Source organism: Gallus gallus, chromosome 27 (assembly GCF_016699485.2).
Source record: "Gallus gallus isolate bGalGal1 chromosome 27, bGalGal1.mat.broiler.GRCg7b, whole genome shotgun sequence".
Taxonomy (NCBI): Eukaryota; Metazoa; Chordata; class Aves; order Galliformes; family Phasianidae; genus Gallus; species Gallus gallus.
Genome location: NC_052558.1, coordinates 2,736,423 through 2,755,653, shown reverse-complemented (window position 1 = coordinate 2,755,653; position 19,231 = coordinate 2,736,423). Strand labels below are relative to the sequence as shown.

Here is a 19,231-nt window from a genome sequence, read left to right as displayed (position 1 = left end):
GTCTTTTTTTTATCCTTTTTTTTCTTTTTGTGCCTTTTTTTTTTTTCTTTTTTTCTTTTTTTTTTTTTTCCTGTTTTGTTTTCTTTCACGACGGAAACGAAAACCACCTCAGAGACGCTGCGATAGAAACCGACACGAATTGAAAAGTCCATGTGAAATTTTCTCCATTTTTTGGCAGTTTTTTTTTTTTTTTTTTTTTTTTATTAATTATTATAATTATTACTCTCTCCTGTCACGCGTTGGGGGGGCTTTTTTTTTTTTTTTTTTTTTTCTTTTTCTTTTTTTTTCCTGTTTACAAAAAGCAGACGGGGCCGATGTCAATGCCAAATTCCTGGTCCGGAGCGCCAACGTCCATAGGAGCCAAGTCAATGATGGGCAGGCGCGAGGTCTTCGTCGTCTTGTACTCAATCACTGTTTTGCCCCATGCTCCAGTGTGACTCTGTGGGGAGGAGGCCGTCAGGTACCTGCCTGCCCACCCCCGCCCCCCTCCCCGTGTCCCCCACCCCATCCCACGTCCCCGTCTTCCCGTGTCCTCACGTCCCCGTATCCGCCATCCGTGTGTCTGCCGCCCCCACGTCCCTTCTTATGCTCCCAACCCCGCATCCCATGGCCCCCATCCCCATGTCTGCCTCATGTCCCCCTCCTGTGTGTCCCCCATACCCCCATCCCAATGTCCCCCTCCTGTGTGTCCCCCATACCCCCATCCCAATGTCCCCCTCCTGTGTGTCCCCCATCCCCCCCATCCCAATGTCCCCCTCCTGTGTGTCCCCCATCCCCACATCCCCTCACCCCCATCCCAATGTCCCCTATACAGATGTCCTCCATCCCAATGTCTCCCATTCCTGTGTCCTCGTGTCCCCCACCCCCATGTCCCCCTCCTGTGTGTCCCCCATCCCCACATCTCCCTGTCCCCAAATCCCCCATCCCCACACCCCCATCCCCATGTCCCCTATCCAGACATTCCCCATCCCGGTGTCTCCCATTCCTGTGCCCTCATGTCCCCCATCCCCATGTCCCCATGCCCCTATGTCCCCTATTCCCACATCCCCCATCCTCACATTCCCCATCCACGTGTCTCCCATCCCCAATTCCCCCTATCCTCCCTCCCCATGTCCCCCATCCATTTCCCATCCCCCATCCCCATCTCCACATCCCCATGCCCCTATGTCGCCCATCCCCATGTCCCCCATCCAAGTGTCCCCCATCCCCAATACTCCACGTCCTCCATCCCCATGTCCCCTCCCCCAACATTTCCCATCCCCATATCCCTACGTCCCCCATCTCCAAGTCCCCCATCCCCGTGTCCCCCATCCAAGTGTCCCCATCCCCAATACATCACATCCCCCATCCCCATGTCCCCTCCCCAAAAGTTTCCCATCCCCATATCCCCACATCTCCCATCTCCAAGTCCCCCATCCCCATGTCCCCCATCCAAGTGTCCCCCATCCCCAATACTCCACGTCCTCCATCCCCATGTCCCCTCCCCAAACATTTCCCATCCCCATATCCCCACATCCCCCATCCCCGCGCCCCCCATCCCCGCGCCCCCCATCCCCACGGCCGCTCACCGTGCAGCCATCCTCGGTGACCCCATAGGTGAAGCGGCTGTTTCCTTCGGCCCTGATCTCGATCTCGTTGGCTCCCTGGAGCAGCAGAGCCTTCTTCAGGTTGCCGGTGTCGTGGTCCATGTAGGCGACGCTGTTCTTGCAGTGGTAGGTGACGTTCTGGGTGGCCTCGGTGGACATCAGGCGCAGGAAGGTCAGTTGGATGGCGACATCAGCCGGGTTGGAGCCCTCACCGCCGTACTCAAACTGCAGGGGAAGGGGCGTTAGGGACCACCTGGTGCTGCCCCACATCTCCCCCCCACCGCCCCCATGCCCACCTGGAAGCCGTCGCTCATCGTCTCGCCGAACCAGACGTGCTTCTTCTCCTTGGGGTTCTTGCTGAGGTACCAGTTCTTCTGGGCAATGGTGGCTTGCGTGGGGTAGACGCACGTCTCACCCGTCTCCATGTTGCAGTAGACCTTGATGGCATCCAGGTTGCAGCCCTGGTTGGGGTCGATCCAGTACTCGCCTGTGGGGCGACAGATGATGGGGTGAGGGGGGCGGAGAGGGGCTGTGGGGTGAGGAGGGATGGGGGGTAGGTGAGAAGGGGAGGCAGGATGTGGGGAGGGGCGTGAGGAATGGCCAGGAGGGGTGGGGGTGGAGGTGAGGGGTGGCCATGAGAGCTGGGCTTGGAGGTGGGGAGGAGGAATAAGGGATGGGGACGGCGAGGGGCAGCCATGGGAGATGGGGATGGAGGTGAGGGTTGGCCAAAAGGGGTGGGAGGGGGGGAGGGACACGGGATGGGATGGAGGTAAAGGGGGAGGAACACGGGATGGGGATGGAGGTAAAGGGGAGGAACACGGGATGGGGATGGAGGTAAAGGGGAGGAACACGGGATGGGGATGGAGGTAAAGGGGAGGAACACGGGATGGGGATGGAGGTGAGGAGCAGTGATGGAAAGGGGGGGGCGGAGGTCAGAAGGAGAAATAAGAGGTGGGGATGGAAGTAAAGGGGAGGGACAGAGGATGGGGATGGAGGTGAGGAGCGGCCACCGGGGATGAGGATGGAGGTGAGGCAGCCGCGAGGAGCAGAGGATGGAGAAATAAGAAGTGAGAGGCCGTGAGAGGTAGAAGATGGGAGGAAGAAGAATGAGAGGTGGAGAAGGGAGGTAAGAAACGGCCGTGGGAGACGGGATGCGGAGGGATGGATAAAGGTGAGGTGAGATCCATGCACCCCACGAGAGGGGGAGGACGGAAGGACGGGGAGCTGTGAGAGACGGAGGGGGTGGGTGAGAGCACCCCGGAGGTGAGGGGCGGTCGATAAGGATGGAGGTGAGGAGCAGATGGGAGGGATGGAGGTTGGAGCGCCCAGGAGGGACGGAGCTGAGGAGGACCCCGGCGGCGTCGGGCGCTGCTGGGGGGCACTGACCGCTCTTCCAGTCGCCGTGGCACATCTTCAGGTCCCGGCAGGTGCGGGCCGGGTTCTTGCGGGTGCCTTCGGGGCTGCGGATGTTCTCGATCTGTTGGCTGAGGCTCTTCAGGGTGGTGTCCACCTCCAGGTCGCGGTCGCGCATCACGTTGGCGTCGTCGGCTCGGTAGTAGCGGCCGCCGTCGTGCGCCTTCTCTTGGGGCGGTTGAGGCAGGAAGCTGAAGTCGAAGCCGCCGCTGGGGGGGCCGGGAGGACCCGGGGGGCCGGGAGGGCCGGGGGGACCCTGCGGGAGGAGGAGGAGGAGGAGGAGGAGGAAGAGGAGGGCGGTGAATGTGGGGCGAAGGCGGCAGAGCCGGGCGGGCGGGTGGCAGCGGGGGGTGGAGACGTACAACGGGGCCGACTTCACCGGTGCGACCGCGGGGGCCGGGGGGGCCGATGGGGCCGGGCAGCCCATTGAGACCGTCTTTGCCGGCGGCACCGGCGGAGCCAGGAGGACCCTACGGGAGAGGAGAGGGGGTGAGCACGGATGGGACTCCCCTTTGCGACCCCACGATGCTCAGCCCTGGATGGGTGTCTGTCGGGGACTTACGCGTGGACCGGCGGGACCGGAAGCACCGGAGGGACCTTGTTCACCAGGAGCGCCCTGTGCACAGCGGGGCACGAGAGAGAGCCCTGTGAGCATCTCAGGGTGCGGGGCAGCCGACGCCATCCCCACACCCGGAGGCACTTACGGGAGGACCGGGTGGGCCCTGGAGACCGGAGAAGCCTCTGTGGCCCTTCATGCCTCTGTCTCCCTGTTCACCGGTCTCGCCTTTGTCGCCGCGAGGACCTTGGGGACCCTGCGGAGGACATGAGCTGAGCACGACCCCAGCAGCGCGCCGTCCCCATGGCCACGGGGACGAGGAAGGACGAAGGAGGACGAGGGATGGGGACAGAGACTTACAGCAGGACCACGAGCACCAGCGGGACCGGGGGGGCCGGCGGGACCAGCGGGGCCCTGGGACAGGAGGGAGAACGGTCAGAGAACGGTCAGAGCATCGCCCACAGCAGCGACGGGGCATCGCCCCACATGGCACACGGGGGTCGCGTCCCCCCTGTGGGCGGCGCCCTCCTGTGCCGGGATCCAAGCAGGGGGACAGAGCGACCCCAACCCCGGTCGGGTCAGTGCTCAGGTGGAGAAGTGGGGCCGGGGGGGCGCGGATGGGGCTCTCCACGAGCAGAGCAGCACTTACGGTCTCACCGCGATCTCCATTTTTGCCAGCAGGACCGACGGGGCCGGGGGCACCGGGGGCACCGGGAGCACCAGGGGGGCCGGCAGGGCCCGTCTCACCACGGTCACCCTGAGAGGAGGAGGAGGAGGAGGAGGAAGAGCAGACATAAGCACGGATCGGCACAGCACCGCCGCCCCAACCCACCTCCCCAACCGCGGGCACTCACCTTGGGACCGGCAGCACCGTCACGACCGGGGGCACCTTCGGCACCGGGAGCACCCTATGGGACAGCAAGACCCCAAAGCCCCCCGTTAGGATGAGGGATGCTGACGAGGGGGGGCACGTCGCTGAGCCCGGCACGTCCAGCCTTCACCCTACCTCACGTCCAGCTTCACCAGGGGGGCCAGCAAGGCCGGGGGGGCCCATGGGGCCGGGAGGACCGCGTTCACCGGGGGAACCGGAGGGACCCTGCTTGCCGGGTTCGCCCTACGGAGCAGAGAGCGCGGAGGCGTCGGACACCGGCAGCGCCCATCAGCCCGGGGGGGCCGCACGGTGAGCTGGGGGGGTCCCATGGGGTACTCACAGAGGGGCCGGGCAGGCCGGGGAAGCCTCTCTCGCCTCTCTGTCCGGGGAGACCGACGACACCGCGCTGACCGGCGATACCTTGGGGTCCGGGGGTGCCGGGAGCGCCCTGGGGGGGGGACGAGCAGCACCTCAACGTGGGCACCTCCCGATGGAGGGCAGAACCGCGGGGCGACGCAGCCCGGTGTCCGCGGGGGGCTCACGCCGTGGGGTGACTTACAATGGGGCCGTCGGCGCCGGGGGAGCCTTTCTCGCCGGGGGGGCCGGGGGGGCCAGCAGGGCCGGGTTCACCGGGGCGGCCAGCGGGGCCGGTCTCACCGCGGGGTCCTTTGCCACCTTCCTTACCGCTGGGGCCGGGGGGGCCGGGAAGGCCGATGTTACCCTGGGTGAGGGGGGGGGGTGATGCAGTCAGACCCCCCCGGCGGTGGGCCCGGGGGCGGCCGGTGCCGAATGGGCCACGGCGGCCACGCGGAGCCCTTCCCGGCATCCACACAGCCGCGCGGAGCCGGCAGCCCCCCCACCCCCCGCGACCCATCGCCGTCGGGGGGGGGCACAGCACTCACGGAGGGGCCGGGGGGACCGACTCTTCCAGCAGCACCAGGGAAACCAGTAGCACCCTGCGGGGGACAAACGCTGCGGTCAGGGGGGGCTGCGACCCACGGGGGGGCACCTCCTGCTGCCCCCTGCGCCAGCGGCCCCCCCAGACTCAAAGCTCACCCCATGGGGGGGGGGTACAGCTTTGAGTTTGGGGGAGAGAGGGGAGAAACGAGCAGCCTTCACCCACCCCCCCACGGGACCGACCCCCCTCCCCACGTGTGACGTCACCCACCCGAACAGCTTCGGGGTGCGCACCCATGGTTTGGGGTCGGGACGCAGGGGGGGCTGAGCCACCCGTGGGGCACACACACCCACCTCCCCCCCAACCCGGGGGGCCACGCAACCCCCCCATAAAGCCCATATACTTACAGGGGGTCCAGCGCTTCCGCGAGCGCCTTTGGGACCGGGAGCACCAACAGCACCCTATGGGGGTATGGGGGGGGGGGAGAGAGGGGTGAGCCACGCTGTGCAGACGTCTCCTTGGGGGGGGGTAATTGGGGGGGGGGGGACACACTTACGGCAGGGCCGGGAGCACCAGTGGGGCCAGCGGGGCCAGGGGGGCCGGCGTCACCTTTGGCTCCAGCATCCCCAGTTTCACCTTTAGCACCAGGCTGGCCGTCAGCACCCTATGGGACGGAGCAATGGGGTGAGAGGGGGTGAAGGGTGGGGTGGGGGGGGGGTCCGGGGGGAGCGCATCTGGAAGGACACTTACGGGAGGGCCAGCAAATCCAGCAGGACCTGGGGGGCCGGGCTCGCCACGGTCGCCCTAAAAGGGGGGGGGAAGAGGAATAGTGGCCATCGCATTGGGTATGGGGGGGCCGAGGACGGCCACCGACGGGGGGGGGACACTTACGGGAGCACCACGGGCACCGGTGGGCCCTGCAGGGCCGGGGGGGCCAGCTTCACCCTGACGGGGGGGAGGAAGGGGGGAGAGAAGGCAATGGGGTCAGAGCGGCGATGTGGGGGTGGTGGGGGGCGCGGGGGGGGGGGGACGCCTCCCCATAGCGTCCGGACGAAGGACGGCCCCACCTTATCGCCGGGAGCGCCGGCGGGGCCGGGGGGGCCGATGGGGCCGGTGAGACCACGGAGACCGTCTTTGCCAGGAGCGCCGTCAGCACCTTTGGGACCGGGGTCACCCTGCGGGGGGGGCACAGAGGGTCACCCGTGGGGGGGTACGGCCCGGAGCGCCCCACTGCTCTGCGCCCCATAGGGAGCACCGCACACACACACACACACACACACACACTGCTCCCGGGGGGGGGACACCACGGGTGGTGCGGGAGGAGGGGAGGGGGCTGCAGGCAGAGGGCGGATGGAGGGATGGGGGGGGTCGAGGTTGAGGGGGGGGGGGGACGCACTCTGTCACCCTTAGCGCCTGGCAGACCGGCGGCACCGCGCTCTCCGGGCATCCCCTGCAGCCCGGGGGGGCCCTGATTTCCGGGGGCACCGGGAGCACCGGCATCACCCTGCGGGGGGAGAAACACAGCAACGGGGGGGGGTGGGGGGTTAGAGAGGAAACGCGGCGCTTCCTCTGCGGGGACAGCCCCGGTCCGGAGCCGTCCTCACCCCGCACCCCCCCAGGATTAAAGCAGAGCCCCCCCCGGACCCACCTTAGCACCGTCGTTTCCGGGAGCACCGTTAGCGCCGCGCGGGCCCTGCGGGCCGGGGGGGCCCTGAACGCCGCGCTCGCCGGGGAAACCTCTCTCGCCCTGCGGGGGGAGCGCGGCTCAGCGCGTCCGTTCGGAGCGGGATGGGGGGGATGGGGGGTCGGGGGGGGGGGATATGGGGGGGGTTCGACTCACTCTGGCACCGGCGGGACCGGGGGCACCGGCATCTCCGGGGACACCCTGGGGATGGCACGGAGGTTATGGGGTGGCGCGTCGACGCGTGGGGGGGCGGACGGCCGTGGGGTGACGGCCGTGGGGCACTCACCTGCTCGCCGGGTTTGCCCGCCTCTCCGGGGGGCCCAGCGGGACCGGGCAGACCCTGCGGGGGGAGAGAGGAGAGAGGTGGGGGCGGGGATATGGGACGCGAAGGGGGGGGGGGGCGGCGGTGGCACCGCTGTCGCCACGCGGGGTCGTCCCCTCACCTGGAAGCCGGGCGCTCCGGCGGGACCCTGCTCACCTCTCTCTCCAGCGGGACCCTGCGGGGGAAATGGGGGGGGAGAGGAGTGAGGGAGGGGGGGTCGGGGGGCGGCGGAGCGCCCGTTGCATCGGTCGTGCGCGGTGAGGGGGGGTACGGATACTCACAGTGGGGCCGGGGGGACCCTGAGCACCGGCTTCACCGTCCTTACCGGCAGCACCCTGCGGGGGGAGGGGGGCTCAGAGCACTGCGCGCACCGCTGGGTGCTGGGAGTGCATGGGGCTGAGCTGTCATCTGTGGGGCTGAGCTGTCATCTGTGGGGCTGAGCTGTGACACTGTGGGGCTGAGCTGTGAGACTGTGGGGCTGAGCTGTGAGCCTATGGGGCTGAGCTGAGCCTCTGTGGTGCTGAGCTGAGCCTATGGGGCTGAGCTGTGAGACTGTGGGGCTGAGCTGTGCATCTGTGGGGCTGAGCTGTGCATCTGTGGGGCTGAGCTGTGAGCTTATGGGGCTGAGCTGAGCCTCTGTGGGGATGAGCTGAGCCTATGGGGCTGAGCTGTGAGCCTATGGGGGGCTGAGCTGTGCATCTGTGGGGCTGAGCTGAGCCTACGGGGCTGAACTGTGCATCTGTGGGGCTGAACTGTGAGTCTATGGGGCTGAGCTGAGCCTATGGGGCTCAGCTGTGAGCCTATAGGGATGAACTGTGCATCTCTGGGGTTGAACTGTGCATCTGTGGGGCTGAGCTGAGCCTATGGGGCTGAACTGTGAGCCTGTAGGGCTGAACTGTGCATCTATGGAGCTGAGCTGTGAGCCTATAGGGCTGAGCTGTGCATCTGTGGGGCTGAGCTGTGAGACTATGGGGCTGAGCTGAGCCTACAGGGCTGAACTGTGCATCTATGGGGCTGAGCTGTGAGCCTATGGGGCTGTGCTGTGAGCCTATGGGGCTGTGTGCTGTGAACCTATGGGGCTGTGCTGTGAACCTATGGAGCTGTGCTGTGAGCCTATGGGGCTGAGCTGTGAGCCTATGTGATTGAATCTATGGGGTCTATGAGCTGTGCTGTGAGCCCATGGGGCCATGCACAGTCTATGGGTCTGTGCTGGGCTGCGAGATTATGGGGCTGTGCACTGTGAGTCTATGGGGCTGTGCTGCACGCTTATGGGGCCGAATGCTGTGAGCCTGTGGGGCTGCGCTGTGAGCCCATAGGGCTGTGCACTGTGAGTCTATGGGGCTGTGCTGTGAGTCTATAGGGCCACGCACTATGAACTTTTGGGGCTGTGCTGTGAGCCCGTAGGGCCGTGCACTGTGAGCTTATAGGGCTGTGCACTATGAGTCTATAGGGCTGTGCTGTGAGCCTGTGGGGCCATGTGCTGTGAACCTATAGGGCTATAGAGTGAGCCTATGGGGCTGTTATGAGCCCATGGGGCCGTGCACTGTAAGTCTATAGGGCCGTGCACTGTGAGCCTATAGGGCCGTGCACTGTGAGCCTATAGGGCCATGCACTGTGAGTCTATAGGGCTGTGCTGTGAGCCTGTGGGGCCATGTGCTGCAAACCTATAGGGCTATAGAGTGAGCCTATGGGGCTGTTATGAGCCCATGGGGCCGTGCACTGTGAGCCTATAGGGCCATGCACTGTGAGTCTATAGGGCTGTGCTGTGAGCCTGTGGGGCCATGTGCTATGAACCTATAGGGCTATAGAGTGAGCCTATGGGGTGTGCTCTGAGCCCATGGGGCCGTGCACTGTGAGCCTATAGGGCTATGGGGCAATGCTGTGAGCGAGGTGTGGGGCAGAATAGGACTGCGGGATCCCTAGAAGGATTTTGCTGCCACGTGGCCTCCGTGCTGCCCTGGATCCTCAGCTGCCGGCAGCTGCCAGCCCGGACCTATTGGCCACCACAGCTGCCATTCCCAAACCCCATTTGGCTTTCTGGCCCCATAGAGCCGTCCCTGGGAATACTCACAACAGCGCCGGGGGGGCCGGGAGCGCCTCTCTCTCCGGGTTTGCCGGGCTCACCCTGCGAGGAAGAGAGTGGGGTGAGGTGTGCGTCAAAACCACAGCGCCCCCATACATGGATGGACCCCCCCATACACATATAGGGACACCGCCCCTGAACCCCCCCACACACACCGTGGGGCTCTGTGAGCCTCTGTGGGGCCACGTGCTGCCAACCTATAGGGCTCCGCGAGAGCCTCGCGCCACACATCTGACATGAAGCCCCCCACGCAGCCCCCCCCCCTCCCACCCCCCACCCCCCTTTTTGAGCACCCCATCCACGTGCACTCACCGCAGCACCTTTGGGACCGGGGAAACCCATCACACCAGCTTGACCTCTGGCTCCGGGGGGGCCGGGGGGGCCGGGGCGGCCATCCTGACCAGCGGGACCCTATAGGAGGGGGGGGGGGAGCAAAGGGGCCGTCGGTGAACCGCGTGGTTACGGGGGGGGGGGGGAGGGGGGGTTAAGTAACCGCGGGGTTACGTACCGGGGGTCCGGTTTTGCCGTCGGGACCGGGGCTGCCGGGGCTTCCAGTCAGACCCTGGGAGGAGCGGTAGGGCCGGGTTAAGGCGCGGGGCGCGGGGTGGGCTTTGGGGCCGGACGTGGGCAGGGCCGGGAGTCGGCTGTGCCCGTCTGGCCGCGCTCACCTTGGCACCGGGGAGGCCGGGTTCACCGGGACGGCCGGCTTCACCGGGAGATCCTTTGGGGCCGACGGCGCCGGGGGAACCGCGCTCTCCGGGGGGGCCCTGAGGGAGAGGGGGGGGGTGGGGGGAACGGAGGTTATCGCGGTGCGGGGTGGGGAGGGGGCGCAGCGCTGCGCCCCGACGTGCGCTCCCGCGGGAGGGGGAACCCACCTTGGGACCGGCGATGCCGTCGGCACCGGGGAAACCGCGGCTGCCGGGGGCGCCCTGCGAGGGGGGGGAGAGCGGTCAGAGCGGGGTGGGGGGGGATCCTATGGGGCACAGCCGTGGGGCTGAGCCACCGTTGGGCACTTCGAGGCGCTTCAGGCGCTCCAGCGGAGAGCTCGAGGGGCGCGGGATGCCCGCGGGGACGTCGGCGCCGCCACCGGGCCGACGCGGGGGGAGGACGGGGCGGACTCACCCGTTCGCCCGCAGGACCGGGCAGCCCAGCAGGGCCGGGCTCTCCACGCGCTCCTCTCTTGCCTTCCTCGCCGGCGGGGCCGGGGGGGCCTTGAACGCCAGCGGGACCCTACGGGGGGGGGAGAGGGGGGGGAGCGGGGTGAGTGGCCGCGCCGTGCGGCTGAGCCGCGGCTGCGCGGAGCGTCGGTGGCTGCGGGGGGCACTTACGGGTTCGCCTTTGGCACCGGTGTCACCTTTGTTGCCCGGAGCACCGGGTTCACCCTGGGAGAGAGGAGGGGAGACGCTTAGAACCGCGTGGGTGGGTGCGGGGGGGGGTGCTGAGCCCCCCCACCCCCGGCGCTGGCAGCTCACAGTGCCGTGGGGGCGCGGAGATGACCCCGCGTGGGGCGGCGCACCGACGGACCAAAGGATGGAGCCGTCCCACAGCCGTCGGCTCAGCGCCCCATCTCCGTCCCAGCGCCGGAGGGAAGGGCTGCGCCCCCACCGCAGGGTTGGGGGGGGGGTGGGGAGGGGGGGTGGGATGCGGAGGGACTCACGCTGTTCCCTTTGGGTCCGGGGGCACCGCTGGGACCTTGGGGTCCGGAGGGACCGCGAGCACCAGGGAAGCCGGGGGCACCGGCGATGCCGGGAGCGCCCTGCGGGACAGGGAGAGGGGCGGTGAGGCCGCGGGGACCCCCGCCCCCAAAGCCACGTGCGGCAGTACGGCGCCGCACCGACCACTCACCGTAGCACCTTTGGCACCGGGCTGACCGTCGGCACCGGGGTTACCCTGGCGGAGAGAAAGGGGAGGAAGAGGAGGGTTACGTGGGAGCCCGCGGGGCGTGAGGCTGAAGGGCGGAGCGCCGTCGGGGGGGGGGCACTCACGGCGGGACCGGCAGCGCCAGCTGGGCCGGGGGGACCGGGTTCGCCACGGGCACCTTGGGGACCTTCGCTACCGCGGGCACCTTGGGGACCCGTTTCGCCCTGGGGAGGAAGAGGAGGGACGGAGGGTCACGGCCGGGCCGCCCGCAGCCGCAGCGCTCCCCCTTTCCAGCGGCGCGGCCGTTGGCGGTGTCAGCCCTGAGCCACCGACGGGCACCGCGGCCGCCGCGGCGCTTTGGGGCCACGGGGGAGAAAAGCCCCCATCCCACCGCCCCCCGAACCCCCAGCCGGGCGGTGGGGCCGCGGCCGGGGGGCGGAGGTCCTACCTTAGCGCCAGCGGCGCCGGGGAAGCCGGGGGGACCCGCGGGACCGGTCGGGCCCTACATGGGGGAGAGGACGGGTGCGTCAGACGGGAACGGCGTCGGGCTTACCGGGCAGCGCGGCGCTGGGATGAGGACCCTTCGCAGGAGACCCCCCCGGGCCGGGCCGGGGGAAGCTCGGAGGGGTGGGGGGCACTCACGGGAGGACCGGCAGCACCGGGAGCACCGTCGTTACCGCGAGCGCCCTGCGGGAGAGAGGCGGCCGTGAGTTGCGGCCGTGATGGGGGGCGGATGGGGGTGCCGGGGGGGGGGGGGGGCCGAACCCCGGGCTCCCCAATACTCACAGCGGGACCGGATGGACCGGGGCGGCCTCTCTCGCCGGGAAGACCGCGGGGACCCTGCGGGGGACAGAAGGGTGGCGTCAGGGTGGGCTGCTTTCCCTTTAGCATCTCTGTGCCCCCCCCCCCCTCCCCATCCGTGATGCTCTCGTTGCTCAGCCCCCCCTCCCCCCGGCACCCCAAGGGATGCAGCCCCTCATGGGGCACTCCGTCCCCCCCTTTCACTCTGTGTCCCCCCCCCACAGCACCCACCCAGCACTCACCATCTGTCCGGGAGCGCCGTTCTCTCCAGGGCTGCCAGGCTCACCCTACGACGACAAATAATCATAACAACAAGATGCAAAAAATGGCTTTTCTGCCCCAAAAAGGGAGCAGAAGGACCCCGCAGTGGGGGTTTGGGGGGGGGGCCGCCCCAGCAGCACTGCTCACCTTGGGACCAGCAGGGCCGGGCTCACCCTTGGCACCATCCAAACCACTGAAGCCCTGGGGGGCAGAGGAGGGGGGGTCAGCAGCCGTAGGCCGGGTGTTGGGGTACCGTGGGGGTGTCCCCGACTTGGGGGCGCTCCCAGCTCACCCCACATCTCGTGGGTGCATTGGGGGGGGGATGTGGCACTCACTCTGTGTCCCTTCATGCCCGGCAGACCGGCAGTTCCGGGGAGCCCACGTGCGCCCTACAAGGAAAGGCCTTGTGGTGACACAGAGCCACGAGGGGGGGGGTCGGGGGGGTCCCACACCCCATCCTCTGTGTGCTGTGCATGCGGTGGGTCCCCCCGCCGTGGGGAAAGCCTCACCTGGGGGCCGGGGGGGCCGCGTTCGCCAGGACGGCCGGGTTTGCCAGCTTCACCCTATGGAGAAGGACCCGGTTGGTGGCACAGCCCCACAGCGTTGAGCCCCCGGGGGGGGGCAGTGCCAACAGGCAGGGAGGGGGGGGTCCGACCCTCTGCCACTTACATCATCGCCGTTCTTGCCAGGGGGGCCAGCGGGGCCGCGGGGGCCCATGGGTCCCTACGAGATAGGAAAGGGCTGTGGGGGGCTGTGGGGGTGCGGAGCTCCTTCCTGCCCCACTGCCCCCTCCCAGCACTGCTGGGGTTGGGGTACCGCTGCCGTCCCGGCACTTACAGAGGCTCCGGGCTCGCCGGGTTCACCAGGGGGGCCTTGGAAACCTTGAGGGCCCTATGGTTCAACGGGGGAAAAAAGGGTTAGAAAAGGAGAAAGATGGGTGTGAAGACCCCAATGATGAGTTCAGACCCACCCCCCCACCCCATATGGGTTCCCATCATTGTGGGCTTCCTTACATATATGGGGAGGGGGTGCTGCGTCCCGCCCTCACCCAACCTGTGCCCACCCCCACCACAAAGGGCACCCACACCAAAGGGTCCCTGGGGGGTCTCGGCCCCAAAACTGAGCCGAGGAGGATGAGGAGATACTCACAGGAGCACCAGGAGGGCCGGGGAGACCACGGGGTCCAGCAGGGCCCTGGGGGGGGGGGGGAAAAGGAGACAGAGCTGAGTGTGTGCCACCCCCTTCCCCATCCTCGTCCCATTGCTGCGTCAGCCCATCCCCACCCCATTCCCACCCCACCGATGTCTGCACTGCCGCCCCATTTCTGTCCCCAGCGCCACCCTACACCCACCCCAGCACCGTCTCCTTACTGTCCTGTTGATGCCCCTCTTGCCCCCCCCCATCTCTCTCCCCAGCACCTATTACAGTCCCCACTGTCTCTATTTTACTGCTGCCTCACTGACATCCCCACTGCTGCCCCTCTGATGTCCCCATCTCCAGCCCATCCCTTTCCATTGCCACCCCATCCCTGTCCCATTGCTGCCCCTCTGCTGTCCCTATTGCTGCCCATTACCCATCCCCATCACCACTCCATCCTTGTCCCATTGGTACCCACCCTCATCTCTGTCCCCATCACCACCCCTTCTTGTCCCCATTGCCACCCTATCCTTGTCTGCAATCCTACCCTACTGATGTCCCCATTGCTACCCAACCCCTTTCCCCATCACCATCCCATTGCTGTCCCCATCACTACCCCATGCTGTCCCCATTGCCGTCCCATCCCTGCCCCCATTCCCACTTTATTGATGCCCCCATTGCCACCCAATCCCTTTCCCTATCACCACCCCATGGCTGTCCCCATTGCCACCCTATCCCAGTCGTGATTGGCACCCATACCTACCCCTGTCCCCATCACCACCCCATGGCTGTCCCCATTATTGCCCCTTGTTGTCCCCATTGCCACCCAGTCCCTCTCTCACTGCCACCCTACTGACATCCCCGTCACCACCCAATCCCTGTCCCCATCACCACCCCTTGTTGACCCCACTGACACCCCATCCCCGTCCCCACTGACACCCCATCCCTTTTCCCCTTGCCACTCCACCTGTCCCCATTGCCACCCCATCCCTGTTCCCGATGCCGCCTCATCACTGTCCACATTGCCGCCCCATTTCCATCCCCATTAACACCCCATCCCTGTTCCCCTTGTCACCCCCTTCCTGACCCCATTAACACCCCATCCCTTTCCCCCTGCCATTCCACCTGCCCCCACTGCCCCCCCATCCCTATCCCCATTGACCCCCCACCCCTGTCCCCATCACAACCCCACCGATGTCCCCACCGCCCCCACCTCCCTCCCCCACACCCCGTACCCCACCTGCACCCCCCCACTCACCATGGGGCCGGGCACCGCCACGCCGGCCGATTTCTCGTCGTAGCCGTAAGACATTTGAGGAGCGAAGTTCTGTGGGGCGGAGGGAGAGAAGGGGCTGAGCGGCTGGGGGGGGGGAAAGGGGGGACCCCTGCAATGGGGCGTGCGGATGGGGACCCCCCCATACTCACTCCGCCGAGGCCTGGAGGTCCTGGAGGGCCTGGGGGTCCCGGGAGGCCAGGCTGTCCAGGGATGCCATCTCTGCCGGGGGGGCCGGGGAGTCCCTATAAGGGGGGGGGGAGAGGGGGTGAGCAGCAGTGGGGCACCCGGTGTGGGGGTGCACAGGGCGGGGTGGTGCCGGGGGTACGCACCCTGTCTCCTCTGGGGCCGGTGTCTCCTTTAGGACCCTGTGGGGGAGAGGGGAAGGGGGGCGGTTATGGTCCCAAAGGGGGATCCGGGGGGGGGTTTTGGGGCAGCCAAAGGGTTTGGGGGCAGCGGTGGTTACCTCTACTCCAGCACTCTCCGGGTAGACTGGGGAGGCTGCGGGAGGAAGGAGTGGTGTTTAGATGGGGGGGGGGGGGGCAGCACCCCACAACCACCCCGGAGGGATATAGGGCGGGGGGGGGGATCGGTACCGTCGACATCGGGGCAGATGGGGCAGCACTCTCCGAAGGGGATTTCGGCGTTGGGGCAGTCGGAGGTGTCCTCGCAGATCACCTCGTCGCAGAGGATGTTGCCGCTGTCGCAGACGCAGATCTGGCACGGTTCGGGTTTCCACACATCCTTATCGTTGTACGTCAGCCCGTCCTGGACGCAGCTCCCGGTCTGGACTGTGGGGGTACCGGGGGGGGTCAGTGGGGAACGGCTGCGCTCCCCCCCCCTCCCCACACACACACACACAGCCCCGCAGCGCAGCGCTCCCGTTCGGCAGCGCCGCTCTCCCTTCATCTGGTTCTCATCAGCCCGGCTCTGTGACACGGGAAAAGCACCGCCGCCATCGGCTCTTCCCACTTAGTCTGGAATTTAAACAAAACCCCCGTCCGGCAGCCGCGTCCCGAAGCCGGGGGCCAAGGAAAATAGCGGGGGGGGGGTACGGGGCGGTGCCGGGATCGGGGGATCCCCCCCTCGTCTGGGCTGAAATTAGAGCCGGGATGGGGCGGGATGGGGCCAGATGTGGGAGCTGCCGAGTGTGGGGCGGCTGCCAGGGAGTGGGGCGGCCCCATAGTGGAGCCGTGGGGCCGGGAGGGGGGGGTGGGGGTGTATGTGGGGGGGGGGGGTTGTGGGGCCGCAGTGCCGCGCGATGGCAAAGGGGGGAGAAGGGGAGAAGGTCTGAACCGAAATGGAGAGAAGCAAAAGGCCGAAATGCACTGCACTGCAATGCAATGCAATGCAATGAAATGCAACAGAATGCAATGAAATGCAATGAAATGCAATGAAATGAAAGCAGGATGTCGCGTTGTGTTGTGTTGTGTCGTCCCCCCCCCCCCCCCCCCCCCCCCAAAAAAAAATGCAAAGGCAAAACGCAAAGAAAAGCAAAATCGACGCCCCCAAAAACGCGGCAACGCCAACCCCGAAAGTGCGGCATCGCCAACCCCGAATCGGAAAGGCGACCCCAAAGAACGCAGAACGCCGCCACCCCCGAAGGGATGCGAGGTGTCACCCCCCGGAATGAAGGATCGACCCCGAGAAATGCGGGATGGACCCCAAAACGTGGAGCACCGGAGTGCAAAGCGGCCCGCGGTGCTGCGGGCGTTGCCGGCAGCGTTGCACAACGTGGGGCGCACAGCGGGTGGGAATGGGCCCAGGAGGGAAACCGCCCCAAAAAGAGCCACGAAACCCATAAAGGCGACACGGAACGGAACCCCTGGGAACGGCCAACGCTCGGAGCAACGCGGCGCAGCACAGCCTGGCACCGCCCAGTGCCACCCCAGTGCCATCCCAGTGCCATCCCAGTGCCACCCCAGTGCCACCCCAGTGCCACCTCCCCGTACCGGCGGCAGTGCGGCTCTCGGGGCGCAGAGTGACCCCATCTGTGCCTCCCTCCCGCCCCACACTGCGCCCCACAGACGGACGGGACGCTCCGCTCTCCCCGCCCCAATGTCTGGACAGCGCTATGGGGTGGCCGGAACGTTTTCCTTATGAATCATCTGAGACTTTTCTAATTCTTTCCTGATGGCTTTCGCAGAGCCGGGGGCCGGGCCCCCTCTCCCCTCTCCCCTCTCCGCTCTCCCCTCTCCCCTCTCCTCCCTCTCCCCTCTCCTCCCTTTCCTATCCCCTCTCCTCCTTCTCCGCGCTCCCCCCTCTCCTCACTTTCCCCATATCCCACCTCCTCTCCCCGCTCCCTCCACCCTTCTGCCCTCCTCCTCTTGGCCGCAGCCCCGCACGCCCCACGCACCCCGCTCCCCCCCTCCTCCCCCAGCCCGCTTCACCCCTATTTCACTCCATTTCCCTTCTTCTCTCCCCCGTAGGACGCAGCCCTCCTTCCGCCCCATCCCACCGCCCGCTACTTACTGTCCTCTTCTCCTTGCCCGCGGGTGAGTAGTACAGTCGCTGCTATCAACAGCAGTAACCGAGAATCCACAAAGCTGAACATGTCTAAATATTAGACATGTAGACTCTTTGGGGCTCTTTGTCTTAGGGTCGGGTCATTCAGGGCCGATCTCACTCCGCAGCTCCAATCCAGACCCCAGCAGAAACTTCCTACTGCCTTCCCACCGCTCCGCCTGCCCTTATATACGGTCCGGCGGCGCCGAGAGGTGGGACCCATCGCAGCCTGCGCGGGAGCGCACGGGGGATTTTGGACTGCCCCTCGGCCAATAGGAGAGGACCTGCCGTCCCCCCATCCCCCCCCAGTCTGCACACGCATACATGGCACCCCCAGAGCGGGGAGAGCGGGGTGGGATGGGGACCCTGAAGAGGTTGGGGATGGGGATCCCAAAGACGATTGGATCCCAAAGCGCTTGGAATGGGGGCCGCGAAGAGTTTGGGATGGGGACACCGAAGCGCCTGGAATGGGGACCCCAAAATTGTTGAGATGGGGACCCCAAAGCGTCTGGACGGGGGATACCAAAGCGGTTGAGTTGGGGATACCAAAGTGGTTGAGTTGGGGACCCCAAAGCACATGGAATGGGGACCCCAAAGTGGTTGAGCTGGGGACCCAAAACTATCCGAGTTGGGGACCCCAAAGCACATGGAATGGGGACCCCAAAGTAGTTGAGTTGGGGACTTAAAGCTATTTGAGATAGGGACCCCAAAGCACATGGAATGGGGACCCCAAAGTAGTTGAGTTGGGGACCCCAAAATAGTTGATGTGGGGACTCCAAAACACCTGGAATGAGGATCCCAAAGCACTTGTGATGGGGACGCCAAAGCGGTTGGGATGGAGACCCCAAAGAGGTTGAGTTGGGGACCCCAAAGCTCTTGGGATGAGGATCCCAAAATATTTGGGATGGAAACACCAAAGTATTTGCGATGGGGACCTCAGAGTGGTTGAAATGGGGAATCCAATGCAGTTGGGATGGGGACCCCAAAATGTTTGGGATGGGGACCCTGAAGCGGTCGGTGTGGGGACACCAAAGCTGGAACGGGAGCCCTGAATCTCTCGGAAATGGGACACCAGTCTGGTTGGGATGGGCACACCAAAGCGCATGGGATGGAGACCCCAAAGTATTTGGGATGGGGACCCCGGAGTGGTTGGGGTGTGGGGGCTCCGGGTGGTTTTTAGGGCTTTTCTCAGGGCTGTGCGCTGTGGATGTGGCCGGGCGGGGTGGGGACGGCGCTCTGTGGGTCCGGGTGCCACGCAGCCCTACACAGATGTGTGCCCTCATTCGGGGCTGCAAGAGCCCCCTCCCACTGTGCCCCACACCGTGCCCCCACCCACGGCCCAGAGCTGCCCCCGCTGCCCCATGGGGTCCCTCAGCACCCCCCGTCCCCACAGGCCGAGCTGCCCCCACCGCACCCACAGCCCCAACCGGGAGCTGCCGACACCCGAAAAGTGCGGCGGGGAGCCCCAAATTTGGGTTTCTTTTGCACTTTTTCCCCCTTCTTTCCCATTCTTTCAGCCCATTCTTTCTCCCTTTCTCTCCCTCTCCTTTTCTTCCTCCCCCCTGGCACGCCTCCACCTCTGTTTCCACATTTGCAGAGCCACGTTGGTTGGAAAAAGAAAAAGCTCGCTGACAATAATCCACAGCGCACCGTGCAATTTGGGGAGGCTGTAATTACGCACCCAAAAAAACAGAGATACGTCCTCGGGGCCGCCCTGGGTCCGTGGGATGGGATGGAGCCCCACGAGAGCCATGTGGCACCGAGCGAAGGGGGTGACCCCATAGGGGATGGGGGGCAACGGGGTGGGCGAGCAGTGGGGTTTGGGCGTCACGTGGCAAAGCAGAGCCCCGCAGCGGGGATGGATGGAGGGAGCGGACCCCGAGCGCGACAACTGCGAGCGAAGAGTGTGGGGGTTGTTTGGGGATGGGGGGCGGGGGGGGGAGAGACACGTCGAATGGGAGAGGTAAAAAAAAAAACCACC

General features: G+C 66.3%; 1 protein-coding gene across 1 annotated transcript; it reads right to left on the bottom strand.

Moving 5' to 3' along the window:
* Positions 1-178: 178 nt before the first annotated feature.
* Positions 179-17,451, bottom strand: COL1A1 (collagen type I alpha 1 chain). The gene is made up of 51 exons (NM_001396622.1): positions 17,218-17,451; positions 15,342-15,536; positions 15,212-15,246; positions 15,078-15,113; positions 14,898-14,990; positions 14,731-14,799; positions 13,485-13,529; positions 13,173-13,226; positions 13,005-13,058; positions 12,845-12,898; positions 12,671-12,724; positions 12,483-12,536; positions 12,317-12,361; positions 12,060-12,113; positions 11,916-11,960; positions 11,722-11,775; positions 11,399-11,497; positions 11,259-11,303; positions 11,071-11,169; positions 10,742-10,795; positions 10,536-10,643; positions 10,289-10,342; positions 10,082-10,180; positions 9,922-9,975; positions 9,726-9,824; positions 9,402-9,455; positions 7,612-7,665; positions 7,452-7,505; positions 7,295-7,348; positions 7,165-7,209; positions 6,973-7,071; positions 6,721-6,828; positions 6,392-6,499; positions 6,216-6,269; positions 6,075-6,128; positions 5,881-5,988; positions 5,732-5,785; positions 5,329-5,382; positions 4,986-5,147; positions 4,767-4,874; positions 4,562-4,669; positions 4,410-4,463; positions 4,205-4,312; positions 3,916-3,969; positions 3,704-3,811; positions 3,562-3,615; positions 3,362-3,469; positions 2,973-3,255; positions 1,883-2,073; positions 1,569-1,811; positions 179-439 (listed from the first exon to the last, which is right to left on the bottom strand). The coding sequence occupies exons 1-51, from the start codon at positions 17,297-17,299 to the stop codon at positions 293-295; spliced, it is 4,362 nt and encodes a 1,453-aa protein (NP_001383551.1). The 5' UTR covers positions 17,300-17,451; the 3' UTR covers positions 179-292.
* Between the last annotated feature and the right edge of the window lie 1,780 nt (positions 17,452-19,231).

What these genes read in the sequence shown, in the direction of transcription:
- COL1A1 (NM_001396622.1), bottom strand. Translation starts at nt 17,299, where the DNA reads ATGTTCAGCTTTGTGGATTCTCGGTTACTGCTGTTGATAGCAGCGACT. An exon ending in CTGGTGCTCCCGGCCCTGCC is followed by an intron (nt 5,786 to 5,880) that starts GTAAGTGTGTCC and finishes ATACCCCCATAG; the next exon opens with GGTGCTGTTGGTGCTCCCGG. An exon ending in CTGGTGAAGCTGGACGTGAG is followed by an intron (nt 4,464 to 4,561) that starts GTAGGGTGAAGG and finishes GCTGTCCCATAG; the next exon opens with GGTGCTCCCGGTGCCGAAGG.